This window comes from Delphinapterus leucas, chromosome 8 (assembly GCF_059928025.1).
Source record: "Delphinapterus leucas isolate spDelLeu-1000000601 "Yukka" chromosome 8, BTC_Dleu_Yukka2, whole genome shotgun sequence".
In the NCBI taxonomy this organism is placed as follows: Eukaryota; Metazoa; Chordata; class Mammalia; order Artiodactyla; family Monodontidae; genus Delphinapterus; species Delphinapterus leucas.
This window is the reverse complement of record NC_143136.1, coordinates 61,740,257-61,763,021: the sequence shown is the minus strand read 5'-3', so window position 1 is coordinate 61,763,021 and position 22,765 is coordinate 61,740,257. Positions and strand designations below refer to the sequence as shown.

Genomic DNA, 22,765 nt, shown 5'->3' with positions numbered 1-22,765 from the left:
GGAGAAAGAACTGCTCTCCGGAGACGTAAGGATCTAAAATGAAAACGCCCAAGGGCTGTAATTTTTTTTTTTTTTTAAGGAAAAAGGGAGATTTGTTCGAGGGGACACAGCTGAGTGGCTCCGGCTGAACAATGAGAACTTGCTTTCCTTGCTACATTTCACCGTCTAAAATTTCTAGCCTTATCGGGCCAGAAAATACGGACGTCCCCGGTCAGGGGGTGGAGAGGCGGGGTAAGATTAACGAGGGGCTTATTAAAAGGTCATCCGTCAGCTGCTGCGCGCTGGAGATAGTGGCGGCGCAGGCGTAGGCACGCCCGCTCAGCCCCGGGAGCGCCCGAGAGTGGGCCGGCGAGCCGGTGGCCTCCGGGCCTGATCTTCCCAGGTGCCCTGCAACCCGGGGCCCCAGGGAGGTGAGAGTTTGTGGCCGGAGCGAGAGGAGTTACTTGGCAGCTTTTGGGAGTCACCCTCCCTTCCCCGCCTTGCGGCGCGGCGCCCTCCCTGCGTTTCTGGGGCTCTGTCCCCTTGATCCCAGAAGCAGCTTTACGGTGAGGAAGGGTTGCTCGACTCCAGGACCTAGACGTTTTGCAGGGAAAGCCCAGCCCTGCGGCGGGGAGGCCCCGGGGTTTGGCCCTCTCCCCAGCACGCGAGGCCCGCGGGGCGAGGCCTGGGCCGCGTCCCCGCGCGGGGGCAGCTGGCGGCAGCCGAGCTTTGTTCTATAAATAGCCCCCTTCTCCCAGCCGCCATTCCCGGCTTAATGGCCCATTTCGCGCCAGGTCCCTTCGGCGGCCGCGGCGCTCGGCTTCAGCAGCCGTCATTGTCATGCAGCCGGGCAAGCAGAACTGAGCAAGCCCTGGGCGCCCGCCACGGTCGAGGACAGGGTCGGGGGAGGCTTGGGGTGAGGGCTGCTTTCCTCGCGGTCCTAGGCCTGCCTAGCCAGCGGCCTTCATCCATCCCCATCCATGCTTCCCGGCCTCGGCCCTGGGCGGTGCCCCCTGCTGCCCCGACTGCAGACCCTCAGGGTCGGGGGAGAAGAGAAGGTCTAAACGCCACTTCGGGGACACATCCGAAGTGACCCGAAAAGGTAAAGGGGCAGGAGCATCCCTGGGTCCGGGAATAGATGTCCAGGCACAGGGGTACGGGAATTGGGGAATAGAGGTTTGCATTAGCTTCCCCTGAGGGAGAGCTCTTGGGCGGAGAGCTCTTGGGCATTTGGGGGTTACCATCCTCAGGGAGTTTCTTCTCTGTTTTTACCCACCTCCCCAACATTAATTTCAGGAAAGCTGAAACACCTGTGACAGGAGAGGGCTGGTAGTGTGTTGAGGGGAAATTGCCTTCTGCTAATACACATGCTTTGGGGGCTACAGGTTAGGAGGATTTACAATAGGTTTGATTCTGAAAGGAAACAAAACAACAGGAGGATTTGTTTTCCATACTTTACGCCAACTCTGGCTTTCCATTTTAGTCTAGTTACCGGAGGCAAAGTGCAGTCTTTGGTTTTGACTTGAATCCACAGACCCCTCCCCTCCCCCACACACAGATTCCCCCACTCCCAGATTCCCCCACTCCCTTCATCCCAGACCTTCACGGGCTTGAAAGATGCCCTCTTGACCTGACACTCTCCAGGTTGGTTTGACCTTTCACCTTAAGAGAGTTGAGGGACTAATGGTCATCTTCTCACTTCCAGATCCATTGCCCTGGGGGACCCATCCATTGCCCTTGCCAAGATTCCACCCCACCCCCTCTCCTACCCCCTCTCCTGGATCCTCCCCCCTCCCCCCAAGACAAAGCTGCAAGGAAGGCTCCTGGTCTCACCAGTGTAACCCTTAGCTCCGGAGGCAGAATCCTGTGGGAAAGCAGTCAGCCAGAAGACACCCAGGGTCTTGCCAAGAGGTAGAGAGCCGGGTGGCTACAGGCATGATAGCATGACCTAAATCGAAGGAGATGCAGGGAGCCCTAAGTTCTGGCTCTGGGCTCTGCTAACTTCCCAGTGTGTCCTTGGGCCTCAATCACTTCTGTATTCAGAGGTCCCAGACTGGCTGCCAGTTACAGCCCCTGAGGTGTTTTATTTAGCCCATGCAGTGTGTGTGTTTGTGTGTTTAATTTTGTGTCAGTCACCAACTTTTAAATATACATTTCAAATATTCTGTATTTATTATGGCTTCTCTTGAAATTAAAAAAAAAAGTTTGAGGTGGGGGAGAGATCTGGCAGGGTACTTATAGCCCAGAAAAATCAGGAAAAGAGCCCCTTCCTCTAGGGAGATGCAACTCCATGCTACAGCTTGGTGAGAGACAGCAAGGGGGTTGGGCTTCAAGCCTCACTTGCCCCCTTGGCCAGGTGCCCTCATGCCAGGCTCAGTTTGAAACCCCACTTGGAAACAACCAGCTTGAACCAGGTGCTCTAGTTCCTCACACCTCCCCCCCCCTCACAGGGCTGAGTAGGCCTTTGAGTTTGGGGGCAGCTGTGAGGACCAGCCGCAGGATCGCCCCTCGGCTCATAGGTGGAAGCTAGCCAGGGTGCTACGACCGGGCCAAAGCTCACCGCAGCTTCGGCTCCCCTCCGCTTGCCTCTTTGCCTCTTAAGAATGTTCAGCTAAGTTACCTTAAACTAGGTCCTTATAGCTGAGGTATAGAGCAAAAGGGAGTACAGTCTGCTTTAGTCTCAGGGACCTCTGCTTCCAGGACCCCTTGCTAGCCAGGGAGGTCATCAAAGCACTGACCTCAATGTCATCCACCACCTCATTATCCTTGGAGAAGCATACGAACTTCCAGAGCCTCTTAGAGCCCAGAGAGGCCCGGCTCCTTGACCTTATTTTTGAGGCTCCCAATATTTTAGAGAACAAATACCTTCCAAAAAAGTGATATTCCAAAAATAATATCCATTAAGTGTTTATATTAGCAAATGGTTTTTAACACAAATTATAATGCAATATAAGTGTGCTTTGCATAGCATAGTTATAAGATGTATAGAAAACACTAATTCCTTGTGCACTCCAGGAAGTGTGGTCCAGGAAGGGGATGCAGGTTTAAAGTGTCGTGATTGGCATCTTTCATTCCTATCAGGACACCTCTGGGAATGCCTGTGAGAAGAACTCCTTTGGAGATAATATCCAAAGCCCAAATGCAGGTCCTAGGTCCTTTCCCACCTAGGAAGGGAGTTGCTAAGGGGTTTCAAGGCAGAGACTTTCCCAGGGAGTGAGTCAAAACCGACCAGGGGTCAGAGACCTAAAGAGCAGGAGTTCAGCTAGGCAAGACCTCACCTCCATTAGGGCATGTGGACTTGGTCTTTTCAGCCTGCCTGAAACAAATTCCACTGCTGCCTGTTTGGGTGGAGGGGGGCAGTCTCACTCAGGACGCAGGTGATACTGCATCCCTCTGGCAAATGAGTGCTAGCTTCTCATTTTGGACTCTGGGGATTTGGAGGAGGAATTCAGAAAGTAGGAGCAGAGGTGAAGGGGAGGATGCACCCCCCATCTTTATATCCAAGTGTGGAGCTCTATTATAGTGTATTTCCCCCCTTCTGATGTCCTTTAGAGCTTTAGTGATAAGTTTTAAAGGTGCTAAGAACAATGAAAGGCCTGGTGCCTCTGCCTTCCTATTCTTCCCTCCAAAAATAGACCCTGCTTCTGTGTGTGGGAGGATTCTAATCACTGCAACTTTCCCCCTGCACCCCTCCTTCCTCCACCCCTCAACACTGAATTGCAGTCCTGGGGAAGTAAAGCTGAATTCCCCAGATTAACTTGCCTCTCGTGGAACCTCCCAGGACTTTCCTCCAAGCCTGCCTTGTGACGTATGTGACTCCCCAAGGATCTGGGTAGCTACAAATACAGCTTTGGGGTCACCAAGAAGCTTAGAACTTTCTTCCTCTTTTCAGGGTGTTGCATTTCAGACTAAGATTGAGGCTGAATTGGAGGAGCTGCTGAGGGAAGGAGCGGGTCCGCGGGTCCCAAGCACCAGAAGGGACAGGTGGAGGTACTGAGAGAGGAAGTGTGCTCCTGGTTGGCAGAGCCTCAGCCCTTTCAGCTCAGCCTTCTTCTGGGTTTGCCACTGGTAGTGTTTGCACTGCTCAACTCAGGCAGGAGAGATTTCCACTCCTTCTGAGGGGCAGGGAGGAGGTGCTTTGACTCCCACCCTGGGCTCAGAGTTCATCTCTGTGGAGTTCTTGGATGGCTGTCTAGCTTTATTACATTGTTGGTCACCATCTGCCAGTCTGCAAGCTCCTGGAGAAGAGGGGATCTGTCTCATTTATCTTTATCTGTCCCTGGTCCTAAATGCTTAGTAAAGTCCTTTTCCACAATAGGTGCTCAATAAGTGTTTATGGAATTAAATGTCGCCACACATAAGATTTTAGGCTTTCTTGTCTCTTTCTCCAATACCTTTATTTAAGGAGAGGGTGTGGTACAGGGAAAGCTGCCCTTCAGTTTTGGGTGAGAAAAATTAAACTTACATTCAACCCTGGTAGCATTTACCTGGAGTCCAAGGAAAGCATCTTCCCCAATCCTCAGTGCTGGTCTCACCCCCTCCTCCCTCTGGTTGCATCGCCCGTAAACCCAGAGCTGGCAGCATCCTCTCCGTTTGTGTCCCTTCCCTTAAAGCCCCATCCTGGGGCTGGTTACTGGAGTGGAAGCTGTCCAACTGACTTAATTCTGCATTCACTGTCATGTTGAGAGAGGAGAATGGGCTTCACATACTGTTTTTCTCTCTTGCATGACTGGGTCTGTGCCACTGATGACACTTGGTACTGCCCCCGCCCCGCCTGGAGGCGAGCAGTGCCAGAGCCCTTACATATAAAACAGACACTCGGCTTCCATTCGGGAAAAGTGAGAACCCTGCTTGGAGAGTCGACCTGAGCCAGCAGCAGACCCTCCGAGGCTGGGAGTTTGGTGCCCTTCCTCTGACCCAGCTTCTTGTGCTACAGGCTTCTTGCAAAGGACCAACAGCCTGGAAGAGAAGAGCAGGCTTGTGAGCGCCTTCAAGGAGAGGCAGTCCTCCAAGAATCTGCTTTCCTGTGAAAACAGTGACAGGGATGGCCGCTTCCAGCGCACAGAGACCGACTTCTCCAACCTGTTTGCTCGAGGTAGTCCCCACCCCCAGCCCTAGTGCTATCCAGTAGGTTGCTTATTGGAGTTTCTTTACTTTTTCCTGAAACCTTGCTTCTTTTACAAGAAAAAGCCATTATTCTCTCTGAACCATCATGAAACTGCTTTCCCAACATTTGAATATAATATACTCCCTCCTTCCCTATTGCCCAGGTCTCCATCATTTGAAAGCTGGATGAGGGCAATCCGTAAAACAGCCAACTCTAAAGATACTTGCAGGACGAATACACAGTCAGAGAATCTCAGAATCCAAAGAAATCTTTCATATAAGAAAATCCAGCTATTCCCTCCATAGCATTTATCCTCCAAGGGTGGTGCCCACAACAGCAAAAGCACCCTGTAGGAAGCTGTGTAGCTGGGCCTCATGACCAAGTGCTGTCCTGAAGGTCATTTTCCTTTTGAAGATTTTTCACTCATTACCGCTGCCCCTACAACAACGGTCTCAGGAGGTGCTTTCCCAGTCTTTCCTGACCAGCACAAAGGTAAACCCACCCCCCTCCCCCTTCCGTGAACTCCCCACAAGCCATGGAGGCCAAACCAGAACAGTAAACAAGATTCACTAAACCTTGGAGAGATAATCCAAAGAATAGACACAGAGCATCATATACAGCCAGTCTGTTCTTGAGCTATGGCTGACAACTTCATTTGGGGCCCCCTACAGCTTTCCCCCCTGGCTACCCCCCAGCCTGACTCTACCTAACACAGGCCAGAACCCAGAGTCACCCTCTGGCATCCCAGAGGCCAAGCCCTAAAAGGTAAGGTCAAGAGAGGGGCAGGAGTTCCCTCTCCCACCTTCCTGAGCCCCACTTTCCAGTTCTAGTTTTCTGTCCAAGGACAACATAAAGAACCATCCTCTTCGGTGTGACCTCAGCCTCTACCCACAGAAGCCTCACCCGCCACCAGCAACAGATCAAGCACATCATAACACCAAACCGAAAGCCCAGTATCTGAGCCAGATGTACAGAGACACACCTGGTACTAGGGGAGCAAGACAGATGCCCCGTCCATCACACGCCTGACAGGTGCCCAAATGGATAACTGCAGGGGAGGCTGCTCGTGACTTCTCAAAGCGTTTCAATTAAGAGCAGCCTAACTATCAGAAACTCTGTGAACCCCCAGAGAATATATGCAGCGCTTCTGTGTATACGCCGATGTACATTGTTCTGGGGAGATGGTACATCAGATTCTCAATGCATGCATATCCTGGAAGAAAATCAGTCCTGTAAAGATACGGATATTAGGGAGTTCTAAGCTGACTGAGGAAATCCGGATAGGAGTCAGGTGATAACCCCTCATGGGCTTCCCCCCACCAGATCTGCTTCCAGCTAAGAATGGGGAGGAGCAAACTGTGCAGTTCCTGCTGGAGGTGGTAGACATACTCCTCAACTACGTCCGCAAGACATTCGATCGCTCCACCAAGGTGCTGGACTTCCACCACCCCCACCAGCTGCTGGAAGGCATGGAGGGCTTCAACCTGGAACTCTCTGACCACCCTGAGTCCCTGGAGCAGATCCTGGTTGACTGCAGAGACACCCTGAAATATGGCGTCCGCACAGGTAAGGGTGAGAGCCAGGTGGACACGCAGTGGCAATCTTGGCCTGCGTCAGACCTTTGCCAATTGCCAGGATGTCAAAGTCATGTTGAAGGAGAAACACAAACCAGGGTGAAGGAAGGCAGCAAAGCGCTCCATGACCTCAGAACCACCAGACGCAGTGACAAAATCCAATCATTATTTATTGTTGTAAAAATAGATTTAAAAGATACAGATACATGGTGCTGTGTCAAGTTCTGTATAAAGAGTTTTAATTCTTGGTTTGAGGCTATTCACAACCTAAAGAGAGCAGAATTATCCATTCTCTACTTCTTCTCCCGCTTCCATTTTCACGCCTACTTCATTCTGATAAATCCGACCCTTGCCTGTCCCTGAAACTGGGGAGGATTGGGCCCATTTCCTTTTCTTTCTGTACTAGTTTCCTAGGGCTGCCACAACCGATTACCACAAACTGGGTGACTTAAGACAACAGAAATTTATTATCTCACAGTTCTGGAGGCTAAAAGTTCAAAATCAAGGTGTCTGCAGGGCCATGCTCTCTCTGAAGACTCTTGGGAAGGAGCCATCCCTGCCTCTTCCAGCTTCTGATGGTTGTGGGAATTCCTTGGCATTCCTTGGCTTGTAGATGCATCCCTCCAATCTTTGCCTTCATCTTCACATGACATTTTCCAAGAGTCTGTGTCCAGGTTTCTCTCCTCTTTGGATTAATGCCTACCCTAATCCAGTATGGCCTCGTCTTAACTTGTTTACATCCACAAAGACCCTATTTCCAAATAAAGTCACAGGAATCAGGGGTTAACACTTGAACATATCTCTTACAGGACACAATTCAACCCCCCACACCCTCTATTTGCTAGGCCCAAAAGCCACACACTTACACACCCTTTGCATTCTACTCCATCCTCTGGAGTTCAGGTATCCTGAGGCACCAAATCCTATCTCCAACAGGGAGCCCTGGAGGACGCCCTCTTGCCTCCTTTCCATGTTATAGGAACTCTCTCTACTCAGCAATCCTGGCCAAGTGGTTACTCTCCAGTTGCCTCAAGTTCAAGGACTTTTGGGATCTCTGTCTGGCTCTTTCTAAGCCTAGGGATCAAGCAGTGGTTTCTTCTCCCTACCGTCTTTCCCCACTGCAGCCTGGCTCTCCTGAGCCCTTGGGCAGACTGATGTACAGGAATCGGCAGTCCATAGCATGGTTGTCCCCACAGAGGAGCCCCTGAGGCCATGACTGGTAGCCTCTTGTTCTTTTTTCTTTCTCTCTCTCTCCTTTATTATCCTGCTCACTCTTCCTAGGCATTTGAAGATATGACTGGGGAGGCTGTCGTGATAGGACTGAGTAAGGCTATTGGATGTCAAAAACAAGGGTTATAATGAAATAATGAGGCTGGCCAAAGAGGCATTTTTAAATAATGAATCCCAAACAGCTTTTAAAGTCTGCCAACGCCACTGGTATAGGTGTAGCTTTCTTGAATCACTGCAAGATGGACAAGACTCAATTATATTACAAAGTCTGTGTTTGATTTTTAAAGAAAAACATGCTCATCAATTTAGTTACATCTCACCTTGGTCTGATGGCTAATCTGTTCCTGGTGGAGATCAAGTTGTTATTTGGCTAGGAAAAAAAACAGAGTTCTCTGTGTATGTTTTAGCTTGACTAGCTTTGGTCCACTATTTTTATTTTGTCAGTTCACGCCACAAACACTTTATCAGAGAGATGAGACCACGTACGTTTATCACGAAGCTCAGAACAGTGTTGCCCCTCAAAGACAAATACATGGATTTGTCATAATAGCAACTCATATCGCCTACAGAACTGAAGTATCACGTGGTCAGAGAAGCATGGACTCTTACTAGAGTCGAGTGTGTGAATCCAATTAGATACTTAGCCTGGAGCCATTCATCCCTGTTCTTCAGAGCAGCTTCTAGAAGCAGATATTTGCATTTGTAGAGTTCATAGTCTTCAGGCAATGTGAAACCTGCATCACAGGGTGTTGACCCTGGCAAAGTGTACTGTTGCTTTCATGGCAAAACACATTTCCTAGTTGCTGGTGTGTAGTTTAGATGTAGTTACTGGAGCAATAGAGTAAACCCACAGGTATTCTGCAATGGAAGTGGAAGATATTTCTTAAGAGTATTAATGCACAGCCAGAATAATGAATAGGGTTTTGGAATGAAAACATACTGATCTGGGAAGCGTCTGTGGAGGGATGATGATGGCCTTTGGAAATTTCCCTACAAATTAACAAAGACTTCTGAAAAAGGAACCAATGTATATACATTCTCCAAGAACTCAGAGAAACGCTAGTCAGCCCTCAGTCACAGTAGACATGCTGACTTCCTTAGTTTTCCTTTTTTGAACTTTTTATCATGGAAATTTTAAACTTATACAAAAATAAAACAGTGTAATGAACCCTGTATACCCAACACCCAGCTTCAGCTATTAGTAGCTCTTGCCAGCGTTGTTTCACCTGACACCCCACCACCCACTCCCCTCTCTTCTATACTATATGGAAGCAAATCTCCAGCATAATATTATTTCATTCATAAATATTTTTTATCCTCAAGGACTCAAAAAAAACACATTATCATTGGTACATCCAAAAAAATTTATAATTTTTTAATATCACATATTCAGTCAGTGTTCAAATTTCCAGTTGTCTCATGAATGTCATAAATTTTTTATTTTGTTACAGTTTGAGTCAAGATCCACAAAAGTCCCCCACATTGCAATTGCTTAATATGTCTCTTAATCAATAAATTTCTTCCTGCATCTTTTTGTTTTTTGAAGCTTATTTGTTCAAAAATTTTACTTTAAAAAATTACTCTTTCTTTCTCTCCAACCTGACTCTAAGCCATGTGCTGCTCAGTACCACATCTATCATCTGTTAGTATTTTTGTTGACTATAGACAGTTGAAATTGAAATTTAAACTAGGTCATTTTGTTGCTTGATAGAAATTCTGGTATGAGATTTTTGGGGACATTAAGCCATAGCCATAAGAGGAAAGTAAGGTTTGGGGGGACTTTGTGTCCTTTTATATTTTAATAGACCATGAGATACTGTTTCACTTTTGTTTGAGGGTATTTGTATCAGTCTGTCTGTCTGTCCGTGTCCATCTTTTGTCTCTGCTATGCGATGTGATTTTGATACATTGTCAAATGGTGTGATTGCATTTATTTATCATTCAATCTTGTCTTAAAATGAAATGTTTGTTGTTAAAAGTTTTCAAATGGGTATTGTGTGTGTGTGTGCGTGTATATATATATACACGCACACACGTGTATGTTTATATATATGTACATACATATTTATATTTAAATGGACTTCAACAAAATTAGTTACGTTGTAGGAGATCTCATAGATTTTGTTGGCACCGAGCCGAGTAGAGCAAAATGGACCAGTTTAAGCTATTTAGAGTAATCTACATGAATGTCTGGAATCTGGCCTTGAATTTACACCAAGCTTACTGTTTATGCTTCTTTTATTCTTTCTAAAGATCAGTATTATTTTTCGAGGACTCTTGAGGTGCGGGGATCTGTATATTCTGCTATAAGAAGTCCTAGTCTAGATGTTCTGAATGAGTCCTCATCGCAAGGAGGGAAGGATATACTTCCTCAGAGAGGGGACTTAGACCAGGAACATTCCAACATTAGCTCTCTGACAGTTATTTCAGAGGCAAAAGCAATTTCCTCTGGAAACACAGCAGTCAGCACATCTTTCTAACACCAGTTCTCTGTCACACACCCCTAGATAATCTATTGCGTTGGCGCCTTCGTGTCAGCCAAGCCAAGCCTGCTGTATGGGGTTGAGTTTTTCTGTGAACGCCAAGTTGGCCAAAATTTGGCAATAATCCTGAATTTGCTGAGAACAAAGCCTGATAAAGCATAGAGTAGGTTGAAAAGGACTTTTGAGTTACATAATAATAAAAATTATTCTATCAACAACTCAATGAGTGAATGAGGCTGTGTCTGCCCCTGTTTCACAGAGCAGATGCCAGGTCATCTCAGCAGTACATCTAGTGTAACAGTCACCTGACTATATGTGGGCAAAGCACACCAATGCTTGGCATCGTATTTGACTGACACAGAGGCCCAGAGAGTGATGGCATGCCTCGGCATCAGCCTCAGAGCTGGCACTTACCCTGGGCTTGGTTCGGTTCACAGAGCCACTGACCCCTTCTGAGGCCTGCAGCCTCTCCTCCTCCCTCAGCATACCTTGATTTGGAGAATAAAGGCTTGAGGTGTTAAATTAAAAACTGAAATATTTATGGAGAAAAACAGGGCCACCACATCCAGATTTGTATTTTAAAAAATACAATAGAGGAGCTCATCTGGAAATCAACGATACTGGACAGATTACTTGTTTTATGACATTGGATTTCTTTTAATTTAAAAGCATTATGCTTTAGAAACATGTAAGTTTGGGAGACATCTTCAATGTTAAAGGCTGGTATAGGGTGGGTCAACGTGCCCTTCCTTCAGTATTCTTGGGCAGCCCTATTAGACCATGGGGATAGAGGTCCCATCACTGTGGCCTAGTGGAGTGGACCTTTTGATTTGAAGACAGCTTGAAAAATCTGGATTTGCCTTGATGCTTGTCTGTTACTTACCTCTTTAGGTCATCCTCGATTTTTCAACCAGCTCTCCACTGGATTGGATATCATTGGTTTAGCTGGCGAATGGCTGACATCAACTGCCAATACCAATATGTAAGTCCCACATATTATTTCCACGTAAGCAAACATGATGTCTGAGTATGGCTTGTTGTATTAAAAGTCCAATTCCAATGGTTCTATAATAATTTTATTACAGTTTGCCCTAGTCATCTTTTCTCTTAAAATCTTTTAGGTTTATCACAGTTCTGAGTTAAAGGTAGATACTTGATAAACTGTTTTTTAATTGAATAATGCAGTTTAATAAGAGCATGGTCATAAGAAGTCATGACTCTAGCTTTCAAAGTTTAGTGTGAAACTTCATGTTAAAAGACTCCATATTTCTTAATGATATATTTAAAGAGAACATGTTCTGGGGTATAATCTTGGTCCATTTTCCCACCCAAGCATATTGCTCCTTATCATTTAGGTCATATTTTCTTCATAATTAAAGAGGCCATAAAGCCACAAACCAATTTGATCAGCCTATTGTTCAACTAAAAATTCTAAAACAATTCATGTAGTGATATCCCTTTGAAAGGAATTATATATCCCTTTCAAAATAACTTTTTCTGAATGTGAAATTTTTTCATACTTGAGTAGGCAAAGCCTTTGTTTGTTTCTAAGTTCTTGTAAATTTATTTGAAACTGGCTCTAAGGTCCTGGCAGTAGGAGGGTTGTGTGTGCAAGTAATACCTGGGTAGTCTTCTGGTAATCACCCCACAGTTTCTTCTACACACAACGTGCCATCTTTGGAGACAAGGACAGGTTACAAGTTGATGGAGGGGCATCATAGCTTACTAAGTACTGTCTTTTCTTTTAACGCTAAGATAATGTTTTACCACTCTCTATGTATCCAGACAGTGGTACCACATTCTATGAAAGTGTCCAGAGGGAAATAATAAAACAAGGTTATCGCAATAAGTTAAAAATAACTACATAAGAATTATATGGGTTTTAGTCACTGTGGAAATATTTGGAAAATAACCGTACACTTTTTAGTTCATGGTAAAGTAGATTTGAAAAATGAATTTAGGTGAAAGGGTGGTATTATTTAAAATGAGAAATTCCATTTGACGTCAAGATAGAATGTAAGTTATTAAAGTTCAAGGTATTCTATTTTTCTCAAACTACTGCCAGCCACAGAACCTGAAAGGGCATTTTAAACTTATATATTGATTTGTGTGTGTTCCAAAGCTGTTTAATGCTGTGACTCAAAATACTTAACTACATTCAGAAAAGTTTCTATTCATTAAGGCCTCCTACTTTGTTTGCTAATGTAAAACAACAACATTTAAAAAGCAAATGTGACAAGTGAAACCATTAGTGCTAAAAGATTAAATTGATTGAAGTCAAATGGTTTTCCTGCTCCCTACTTGCAGGTCAAGGTTAACTTCACAGAATGTTCATGTTGGATCACTGAGGCTCTGAAGGGCTGGGAGGAATTCAGGTCAAAGATACAATCACCTGTATGATCTCCTCAACAAAAAACTCCCCTTTGCAGTCTTTATGTTTATGGTTTGTGAGATAAAAATATATCAGCAAGCATAGACATCATAATATATTAATTATAACTTGAAAAAAGACAGTAATGTTTAACTGAAACATCTCACACTAAGGAATGATTTTAATTAGAAAGTACAGCTTTAAAAAAAACTTAACTATTTAGAAAATAAATGAGAAAAATAGAGTAAAAGGTACATACTCATTAAGGCCCAAGTACCCTTATTAATATAGGCACCAAATTCACCCAGTGTCTTTAAGTATGTATTCTGTAGGCCTCTCAGCTGTGATTTCCTAATATATATATCTCAGTCTCATGGTAAATAAAAGGAATTCACCCCGTTGAACCATTTATGACCACGTAGTCTCCTAAAAGACTTTTCTTTAACCAGGGAAATCTCACAAATTTTCCTTTTTTTTTTTTTTTTTGTATATGTTCATAAAATGAAAGTCCCTTACTCTTCCCTTACCTCAGCTCAGCCATATGAAACGCTAAAGTATTGTCCCACCATCTGAGGTCAAGGCCAGTCCAACTAAATGGCACATAGTAATTGCAGCTGTACTGAACAGTGGATATTTATAAAATATGATCCGATTCCAACAGATCGATAGCAAAGGTTATTTAAAATACTGAAATAGTTTCTGTCAGTTCTAGAGACAAGGCATTGTCTGAAGAAGTAATAACTATAATCTAGAAATTGTTCTAAGCCAGTTCCCCTGGAAGCTCATGAAATGTGGCAGCACTGTCAGGAGCTTATGCAGAAATTTGCTCCCTTGTGACAAGTCCTTCTGCAGCTGGGAACAGTGTTCGTAATAGGCCTGGGAAAGAATGGCAAAAGGATCTTTTTTGGCAGCGTAGGATTTAATTAGTGATACACTCGTTTTTTGGACCTGTACTTCATCGAGTTTGGATGGCACTGGTAATAGAGAATAATAACTACATTGCTCAGTATACTCTCCCTAAAAGAACTGTCCAATATTTTAATCCAAGTGGCAAAGTGTAAGGTATCTGATGGTTAGAATAGAAGGAACATTTATGCCCATGCTTTCACACCCACCTGTGCATTCAGCTTTGAGATATATTCTTCCAAGCTAGGACTCGGTGAAGATGCAAAGAAACCGTCACCAATGCGTAGTTGGCCATGGCATGTACAGCTCTTTTCTTCCAAAACACGGGCACCGAGCAGGTGTAAACAACAGCCTGCCCTCAAGCACCTGACGATAATACATAATCCTAGTGGCAAGATCTATCACAGCCCTTTGTTATGAGGTTATGATTTCAAGTATCTAGCACTTTATTTTCATAGAAATTACACAGGAGAAATTTTCTATGGGGGTTATCAGTCATTTTACACTAGTAGGCAGGTTGTTACAGAGGAGCCTGCAGTAAGTAGTTCTCATTTGTCATAGAAAAGCAGCTGTGATGTAAAGGACATGGAATTCCAGCTTGGAAACATCCTACATGTGAGATCTTGAAACAACTCACTGAATTTCTCTGAACCCCAGTTTCTTCTTCAGAAAAATGAAGAATAATTGTATCCACCTTACATAGTGATTCTGAAGACTAAAAAAGACACCAGTCTTAAGTGCCCAGTGTATACAAGGTACAATGCACACACCCAGGAAAGGCAGCCAACCCATAGGTCACTGTTGCCATTTGCAACCCCTCCCTTCAACTTCCCAGCTCTTTTGTTTCTGTCTCTCATCATCTCTGGACACCAAAGGGGCTCACTAAGCTCCCCCTCAGGTGTGTTATCTTTTAAGGTAGAGATGGGCCACCCACCACATCCATAAGGAGGATAAAATCTAAGAGGAATGTCAAGTTAGAGAATCAACGTAGAAAATTATTTCTTCCTCTCATTAAAGAAGTTCCTGGTTTGGCAGTCACCAGGGATGCAGGATCCTTGTGACTTCCTGGTTCATACTGAGGCATGTGGCTCTCATCTTCAAAGTTACTTCATGGTGCAAGCTAGCTGCTGGAGTTCCAGCCATCATTTATGTGTTCCAGATCTCAGGAAGGAATGCAGGCAGAGGGAGGAAGGAGGAAGGAAGGAAGGAAAGAAAGAAAAGAGGGAAGGAGGAAGGGCAAAAGGGAAACACACTCTTTCCTTCTAAGAAACCTTCTCAGAAGCTCCACAAGACATTTCTCATAGCATCTCTTTAGCTAGAACTTAATCCAATGGCCACACCTAGGGAGGCTAGAAAATACAGTCTTTGATCTGGATGAACTGCAACTCCAAATAAAATTGAATGAAGGAAGGGAAATTTTGATACTGGTTAGCAACCAGCAGATTCTGCCATCAGAGAAAATCAGCTTAACAATCAATTTGCCTCTGTTAATCCCACTGAGAAGGTGAGTTGAACTACTAAAACAGGGCTGACTCACTACCCTACTCAGAATATAAAAACTCTCCTTTAGTGTCACTCCCTGAATGTCACAATCATACTGTTTTTAAACCCTTACTTTCAATCCCATGTTCTTATGCTTCAACCTAGAGCTTTTAGCAGGTTTAGTTTCTTATCCTCCGATTCTGAAATGTCATCTTGTACTATGACTTTAGCATCAAACTAGCTTCTTCTGAATCCATATTTGACCTTTCATCTCTTGCCTTTATCCACTTTCATCTGTCACTTACGGAAGGGGTACCAAACCTGGAGTCCCAGTTGCAAGAGGGGACTCTCCTACAAGTGTATACAAAATGATGTGCATATCCTCATTTTCTTCCTGGAGAGAGGGACCATAGCTTTCCTAGGAGTCCCAAAAGTGTCTGTGATCTCAATTAAGTTAAGAACCACTGCTCTAGGGTGAACTTCAAGGTCTTCTCTAAGGCTTTGGATGCAGGCAGACTCCCAGTTTTAAACACGGCCGAGGATGAGAAGGCAAGTTCAGAGGAAGTGTCAGGAATGGGGGCACCACGTTAGCCCATGTGACAGGTCTGGCTGAGGATCAACAGCCATGGGGCAATCTCCCAGCTTCTAGGAGAGGGTGTCAGGACTAAGGTCACAAATCAGAATAAGCTTGGTGTTAGCTGTAGGGTAACTGATCCTTCAGACCCAGGCAGGGACTGTCAAATAGGATGCAGCTAAGGCCAAGATGCTGGATTCATCCTAGTAAGCTTCCTTCTCAAGGTTGGGAATTGTGTCTTATGACATCTTTGTCTCCTCAGTACGTAAAAAGCCATTTGGAAGAAAATAGTCATTCATTAAATATTTGTTGAACAGAACTGAAAGAAAGGTTTCAGAATCAGGAACCTGGTATAAGTAAGGAACCTGAGATAGATGAGATCAGATAATCTCACGATCAAACTCTCTAGACTCTTCCTCCTGATCCTGAGAGTAATAACCATATTCCTGGTAAGAAGACTGATTCATGCAAACCTGGGCCCTAAATTGATTCAAATCCTGAAGTGGACCAACCCTCTGGTCTTCAACCCCATCCTTTCTCCCTTCCCCATGTGTTTCCTCCACTGACTTGACTCTGGTCCAGCTTTCATCCAATCCTTGATAAGGTTCTGATATTATGGTGTATGATTCCATTGGTTCCTTGCCTTACCCTAGAGAGCCTTCTCATTTGGCACTGTGAGACTTAAACACACACACCGCCACCAGTACCTCTTCACCATGCAAACGTTTTTGCCATTCCAACATTTCCAACAATCAGTGGCACTGTTGATAACGCATTTGTTCAAGAATGGTTAGAACCACATCATGAGTTTGCCCCTTGGTACGCTCAGCAGCACAGGCTAAACCAGGAACCCTTCTCTTCTTCTTCCTTTATCAGGCCATCAGACATGAGGGAGTGTTGGTTGCTACGGTGATGGGGCTCAGAGCAGAACCAAAGCATGATTGTGACCTCCAGAGGTGATGGTAACTGAACACATGATTTCCAAGGGTCTTCCTCCTAAGTTTCAAGGTTCCTCCCAAGGAAAATGGACATATTCTTTTTGCAAACAAAATTCTTCTATGAGGAGATATACCCTGAGGATCCTTCAGGATCTTTTTGTCCTCTTTTACCACCATGTGATTAATTTGATTATTTTTCTCCATGATTAAAATTTAGTACCTTCACCTGGGTCTTTGTACAACAATTGTTATTTCATCCTTGCAAATAGCTTTTCTAAATCATGAAGCCAGCAAAAATTCCCATTAATTCCCAGCATTGGCATTCAGCCTAAACACCCTAACCAGGGATGAAGTCTCCCCATATCACTTGGCTGAGTCAATCTAGGAATCTCCCTTTGGCGAGCATTGTCTGAGCCGAGCCCACAAACTCTAATGCTTAAGAAGGCCAAGCAAAAAGAAGAAAGACAAAGTCTCACAGTCAGTAAATATCTTTTTGTTTTCTGGTTTAATTTTCTGTAGATGGACCTTCTTTGATTTCTCTTAAGCCCTTTGCCTTGGTACCATGATTTTGTTTCAATGATTAGTCACCAGACTGTGTTTTGAATGGCTTTGAGAAGAGCATGGCTTGCTACTTTTACGTCAGTTAATTAGAAGACAAAGCTAACCTACCAGAATATCTTGATGCCCACAGTTAGCTGTGTATGCCAGTTGACATTCTTCTTGTTTTTTTGTAATTGGTAATTAGAAAATCATCACTTACAATTATTCTTGACAGATATCGACTTCAGAGAATTATAGAAGCATTGCTGTCCTTAGGGATTATCAGTAGAAAAACCATGTAGATAATTATATTGAGATCTTTAAAACCTAGGTCAATACTTCCAATTATCTTCATGGTTAGCTTTCAGGTATTTACATTGTTTTTAAAAGATAGACTTTTTGGGAATTCCCTGATGGTCCAGTGGTTAGGACTCCGTGCTTTCACTGCTGAGGGCGCGGGCTCAATCCCTGGTCGGGGAACTAAGATCCTGCAAGCCACCTACCTCGGCCAAAAAAAATTAAAATATAGACTTTGGCTCTGGGTTTTATAAATTCTACAAGTGTGAAGTTGGCAATCAGTTTTTTTTAAATGTTGCAAACCATTTATATAGAATTTAGAATACATTTTTTTAATTAGCATTTGCATCATCCTATAATCTTAGAGGTGAAAGGGACCCAGAAAAATCATTTTCTTTCCTTCTATTTCTCTGGGTGGACCACACCTAAGACATTCCGTTGAGATGAAAGTCTGTTTTGTTGGTGAAGAATCACAGAGCGGGTACTTCCACCACCTCTCTCGGTAACCCAGGCTGGTTTCTGACATTTTACGATTGATGACAGTGCATTTCCAGGAAATTAATTGTTTTAGTGGTTTTAAACATCTTTTATTCGAACCCAAGTCCAAATGCTAAACCAGTTATCTGTGTTCCCCAAATAAGTGGTTTGACTTCTTTATTTTCATTCTTTTTCTCACCACCTTTCCAGGTTTACATATGAAATTGCACCAGTCTTTGTCCTCATGGAGCAAATAACACTTAAGAAGATGAGAGAGATAATTGGATGGTCAAGTAAAGATGGTGATGGGATATTTTCTCCTGGTAGGTTTCTGTTCTCTTTCCCCGGCTCTCCTCAAGGTTTGCAGTATGGATCCTTGGGATCCATGAGAACACTAAACACAAAGTGAGTTTGTAGAAGAATAACAATTTTCTCAATAGTCCTGCCTTCTTTTCTTTGTCAGAGTGAAGGCTAGCAAGAATGCTACATTCTATGTGTACTAACCAACAAAGGCTGTGCCTAAACCTGTACTAACTGACAAAGGCTGTGTCTAAATCATGCTAAACAACTCTGGTCTGTCGATAGCAGTTTGATTAAGCTGGGGATCAGAGAATCAAGATTATCAGTGGACAGATCAATTTTGGCCAAAATAGTATATCTAATTTAAATCTCTAGTTCAATATAGATACAATAAGAATCTTTAAAACAGGGACAGATAATCTTGTAGAAAGGAGGGAGTTTGGAGTGGTGTCAGAGACAGTGTGACTGTGTACAAAGGGAAGAGAAAAAATTAAAATTGCAATTGTTCAGGCAATTGAATCAGTCCATGAATTTGCCTGTTTGTCAGGTAACTGATGCAAACATGACTGTTTGTGTTGGCCAGACGTACCTGGTTACCTCAGTTCTCCTTGCATCTTGATTTAAGTAAACACGAGTTTGGTTTTATTTTAATACACTTGGAGTTCTTCTAAATGACTCAATAACTCAGTTGGGCTGTTCTTTGAGGAGAGTATCCAGGCAATGTCACTGTTTCCTTCCATAGGCTCTATTACTCTCTCTTCCTCTGTCTTTCTGACTCAGAGAAAAGATTCATCTTTGTTCAGTAAATAGATTGAGCAGAAAATGGAAGCAGGAGGGTTGTAACTCACCTATCTCTTTGCAGCCGCTGCTTCTGCCACCCCTTATATTCCTGTCTAGGCTTCGAGGTGGGACAGGCACCAGAGTACGTGAATCACCTCCAGCCAAATTGCCTAAATGGCTTTGGTAATAAGTGTGATTATTTGTATCTCCAGGGCAAAGGGACCAGAGGGAAGCCCTGGCAATAGGGAAGCCAGCAAAACCTATCACGATATTGTCCTTCCCCTTTCTGACCTCCCTTGTCTCTTGAGACACCACGTCAGCCTTTTTTGGTAGAAACAGTAATGAGGAAGTCCCAACAGCTCCCAATGTGTCTGCTTGCCGATAGGGGGAGCCATATCCAACATGTACAGCATCATGGCGGCTCGCTACAAGTACTTCCCGGAAGTTAAGACAAAGGGCATGGCAGCCGTACCCAAGCTGGTCCTCTTCACCTCAGAACACGTGAGTTGGGTGCTCTTGCACATGGATTGTGGTGTTTTCCAAGGGACTGTCTAACATCTAACCTCCAGCCTCTGTTGCAGAGTCACTATTCCATAAAGAAAGCTGGGGCTGCTCTTGGCTTTGGAACCGACAATGTGATTTTGATAAAGTGCAATGAAAGGTAGGCAGGGGAGAGTGAATATTAGGTTCTTGATGTATTAAATGTGCTCATCTGTTAAATTTGTTTTATTGTGCTTAAGGACTGACTCAATACAGTGTGCCAAACTGCTAATGGTCTGTTGAAAATATCTGATTAAATTACTTTTTGCTGCTGTTGAAGTTTTTTTCCATGTGCAATCTCACTGATTGTTCATTTTAATTTCTCTCCTTTTACAATAATTACAGGGGGAAGATAATTCCAGCTGATTTAGAGGCAAAAATTCTTGAAGCCAAGCAAAAGGTATGTACACTACGGTTCATCTAAACTCTGGTGAATATCGATTTTTTAAAATACCTTCTTTCTGCCCTAGACAATAAAAAGTGTTTGATAATATAACAGATAATTTTATTGTGTTTCTAAAATTCTTTTCTCAGATGTTTGCTTATTTTCAACTTGTGTGATGACATGGCTTTAAAGCTGTGTCTACACAATATCAATTTTTTTTGAAAAGTGGAAAATTCAGTCATTAAACCACTTGTTCTGTCTTCACTGTGCTAAATGACTAGTTTGATGTACTTCAATAAATCCACTATCCGCGTCTCATGAAGATGCAGCCTAATTGAGGTTTTCACTTGCGACTTGTTAAGTATAATCTCATTTTAACAAGTATCATTTAAGGTTAGGATTCTATTTAGCAAACTGCTTGCATGCCCTGGCAGTTGGCCCATGATACTTGGTGAATCCAGCCTCAATAAATTCTCTTAAACAGAAAAAATCGCATAGAACAGATATATGCACGAGGCACTGCCAAGTAGCTGTCAGGCCATTTACCAACTCGTTGTTTTGGTTACATTCTTGTACCTCCTTCTCTAACTATGGTTGTTTGCCGGGTCTCAGCAGAGGAGACAGAAATGTCGCTAGGACTGAGCAAGGGGCAGAGGAGGAGGAGCTTCTAGAACTCATAGACTTCCGCAACTCTGTCTGAGCTCTATTACTTCACTTTCTCATTTATTTCTTGTTCACACCAAAATTTTACTGTATCTACTCTTAGGGAAACTGTGTATAGACCTGTTTTCAATAACCAAATGGTGCTTCAGTATTATTACTTCAGTATTATTATTACCTCAATACACTTAGAACAGCACAGCTTCTAAAATGTAGAATGTCCAGATGACACTCAGATACCTGCCCATCACTCCACTTATTACTCTTTCCTGCTTTATTGTTTGCCATAGAACTTATCACTACTAAACATGCTATTTATTTTGCTTATTTAATTTTGTTGACTGTCAGTCACTCCCGACGACAATGCAAACTCCACAAGGACAGAAATATTCGTCTTTTGTGCTCACTGCTGTATTCCCAGCATCCACAACAGGGCCTGGCACATGAAAGTCTTCAAAACTATTTGTTGAATAAATGAAGGAATGAGTGAATGAGCTAACAGAGAATAGTCCCAGATATAGTATCTGGTAACACACCAGCTTAGCTGATCTCTGCTGGAAATAAATGCTATAGTAATTCTTCTCCTTCATGTGGAAAGGAGGGAGGTTAGAAAGACTAATCAGCTTGTCCCTCTTGCCTTATAGGGATACATTCCTCTGTATGTCAATGCAACTGCCGGCACGACTGTTTATGGCGCTTTTGATCCCATACAGGAGATTGCAGATATATGTGAGAAATACAACCTCTGGCTGCATGTCGATGTAAGCGCTGTAACTCAGAGTGGCCTGGTCCCGTCGGGGGGGTGGAAGCAGCTCTGCTTTATAATTTGCCTCCAGCTTCTCCCATTGCCTCTCTCCCCACTACATTTCTCTGGCCCCTAGCAGGCCATTCATGACAGGTGCACACCACACGCCTGTCCATCCTCTGGGGCTCACCCAGTCCTTACTGGCCAATTGCTGTCATCTGTGATTCATCCTAGAATTTCATCTCTGTCACTTTCCCGGAAAGCTTTTGTCTGAACAAATGTCTAAGAGTGAAGGACAACTGATTTCGGAGGGAAAAGATGTAAGATACAACGTATAGAAAGTGGCCATGAGTCTGAATCTGAGCACTCAGCTATCTGCCTTCAGTCCAGCCATCTATGACACTTTTCTTCCAAAAAAAAAAAAAAGGAAGGAAGGAGAAAGGAAGAAAAGAAGAAAGAAAGAAATGCATACTGGTACATGTAGGAAAAATAAGGCAGCATATGGAAGGTGTTATCAATTAAGAGGTTTAGTTCCAAATTTTCCTAGGAACATAAGAGGTACATTTTCACATGTGTGACTGGATGTGTTTTTTCCTTTTTCTCTGTCCATTCTCTTATGGGTTTAACTTCTCACAACTAGACAGTGGGGTGATCTGCCCTGCTATTGGACAAATGATAACAAAGGCTGTTCTTGTGTCACATGGTGTCCCAAGATATTCGATCCCCATGCATCAGAGGATGCATAAAAATGTCTTGCTATTGCAGGAGTGGTTGTGGGACCTCCAAGCCCCCCAGGGCTGCTGCCTTGTGAGTTTTTGAGGAGCCCTTAGAATTCTGCTCTGGGCAGAATCAGACAGCAGTCCCTAGTCCTTTGTGTCGCTCCCAGAGCTCCGCCCCTTGTCTCCTCCAGTGTCCCTGGCTTTCCAGAGCACTTTGGGCCTTGGGTCTCAGCACCACAGACTCAGCCCCTATTTACCTGTATCACTTGCACTGCGACTCTGACAACCAGGAGGAACTTTTGAAGAAGTGATAAACGATGAGTAAGCACAACTGCCCCTGGTGGAACAGTCAGCGTGGGTTCCATTTGTCAGAGAAGCTTACGCTTTTCGCTGTTTACATTCTCGCTCATGTTTCGCTAGAGATGTGAAGTGACCGGGCATGGACTCCTCAGCGCCACCTCCCTCTCTTTTTCTCTTTTTCTCTGTCCTCACAGGCTGCCTGGGGTGGCGGGCTGCTCATGTCTCAGAAGCACCGCCATAAACTCAGCGGCATAGAAAGGTAAGGGCTGAGCACAGGGCCTCCCTCCGTTCAGGCCATGCAACACGCTGTGCCGCTGAGTCCCTAATGTCCCTGCCCTGATTCCCAATGTCTTATTCACTCTAAGCTCACTTTTGTTC

At 44.1% G+C, this 22,765-nt stretch overlaps 1 protein-coding gene across 1 annotated transcript in view; it reads left to right on the top strand.

Moving 5' to 3' along the window:
* GAD1 (glutamate decarboxylase 1) overlaps window positions 1–22,765 on the top strand; it is a 37,538-nt gene that overhangs the window by 4,253 nt on the left and 10,520 nt on the right. Inside the window, exons 3-9 of the mRNA XM_089916690.1 lie at window positions 11,265–11,355; window positions 18,169–18,281; window positions 19,424–19,539; window positions 19,620–19,699; window positions 19,924–19,978; window positions 21,268–21,384; window positions 22,582–22,646. Coding sequence (XP_089772816.1) covers window positions 11,265–11,355; window positions 18,169–18,281; window positions 19,424–19,539; window positions 19,620–19,699; window positions 19,924–19,978; window positions 21,268–21,384; window positions 22,582–22,646 — 637 coding nt within the window. The remainder of the gene's footprint in view (window positions 1–11,264; window positions 11,356–18,168; window positions 18,282–19,423; window positions 19,540–19,619; window positions 19,700–19,923; window positions 19,979–21,267; window positions 21,385–22,581; window positions 22,647–22,765) is intronic.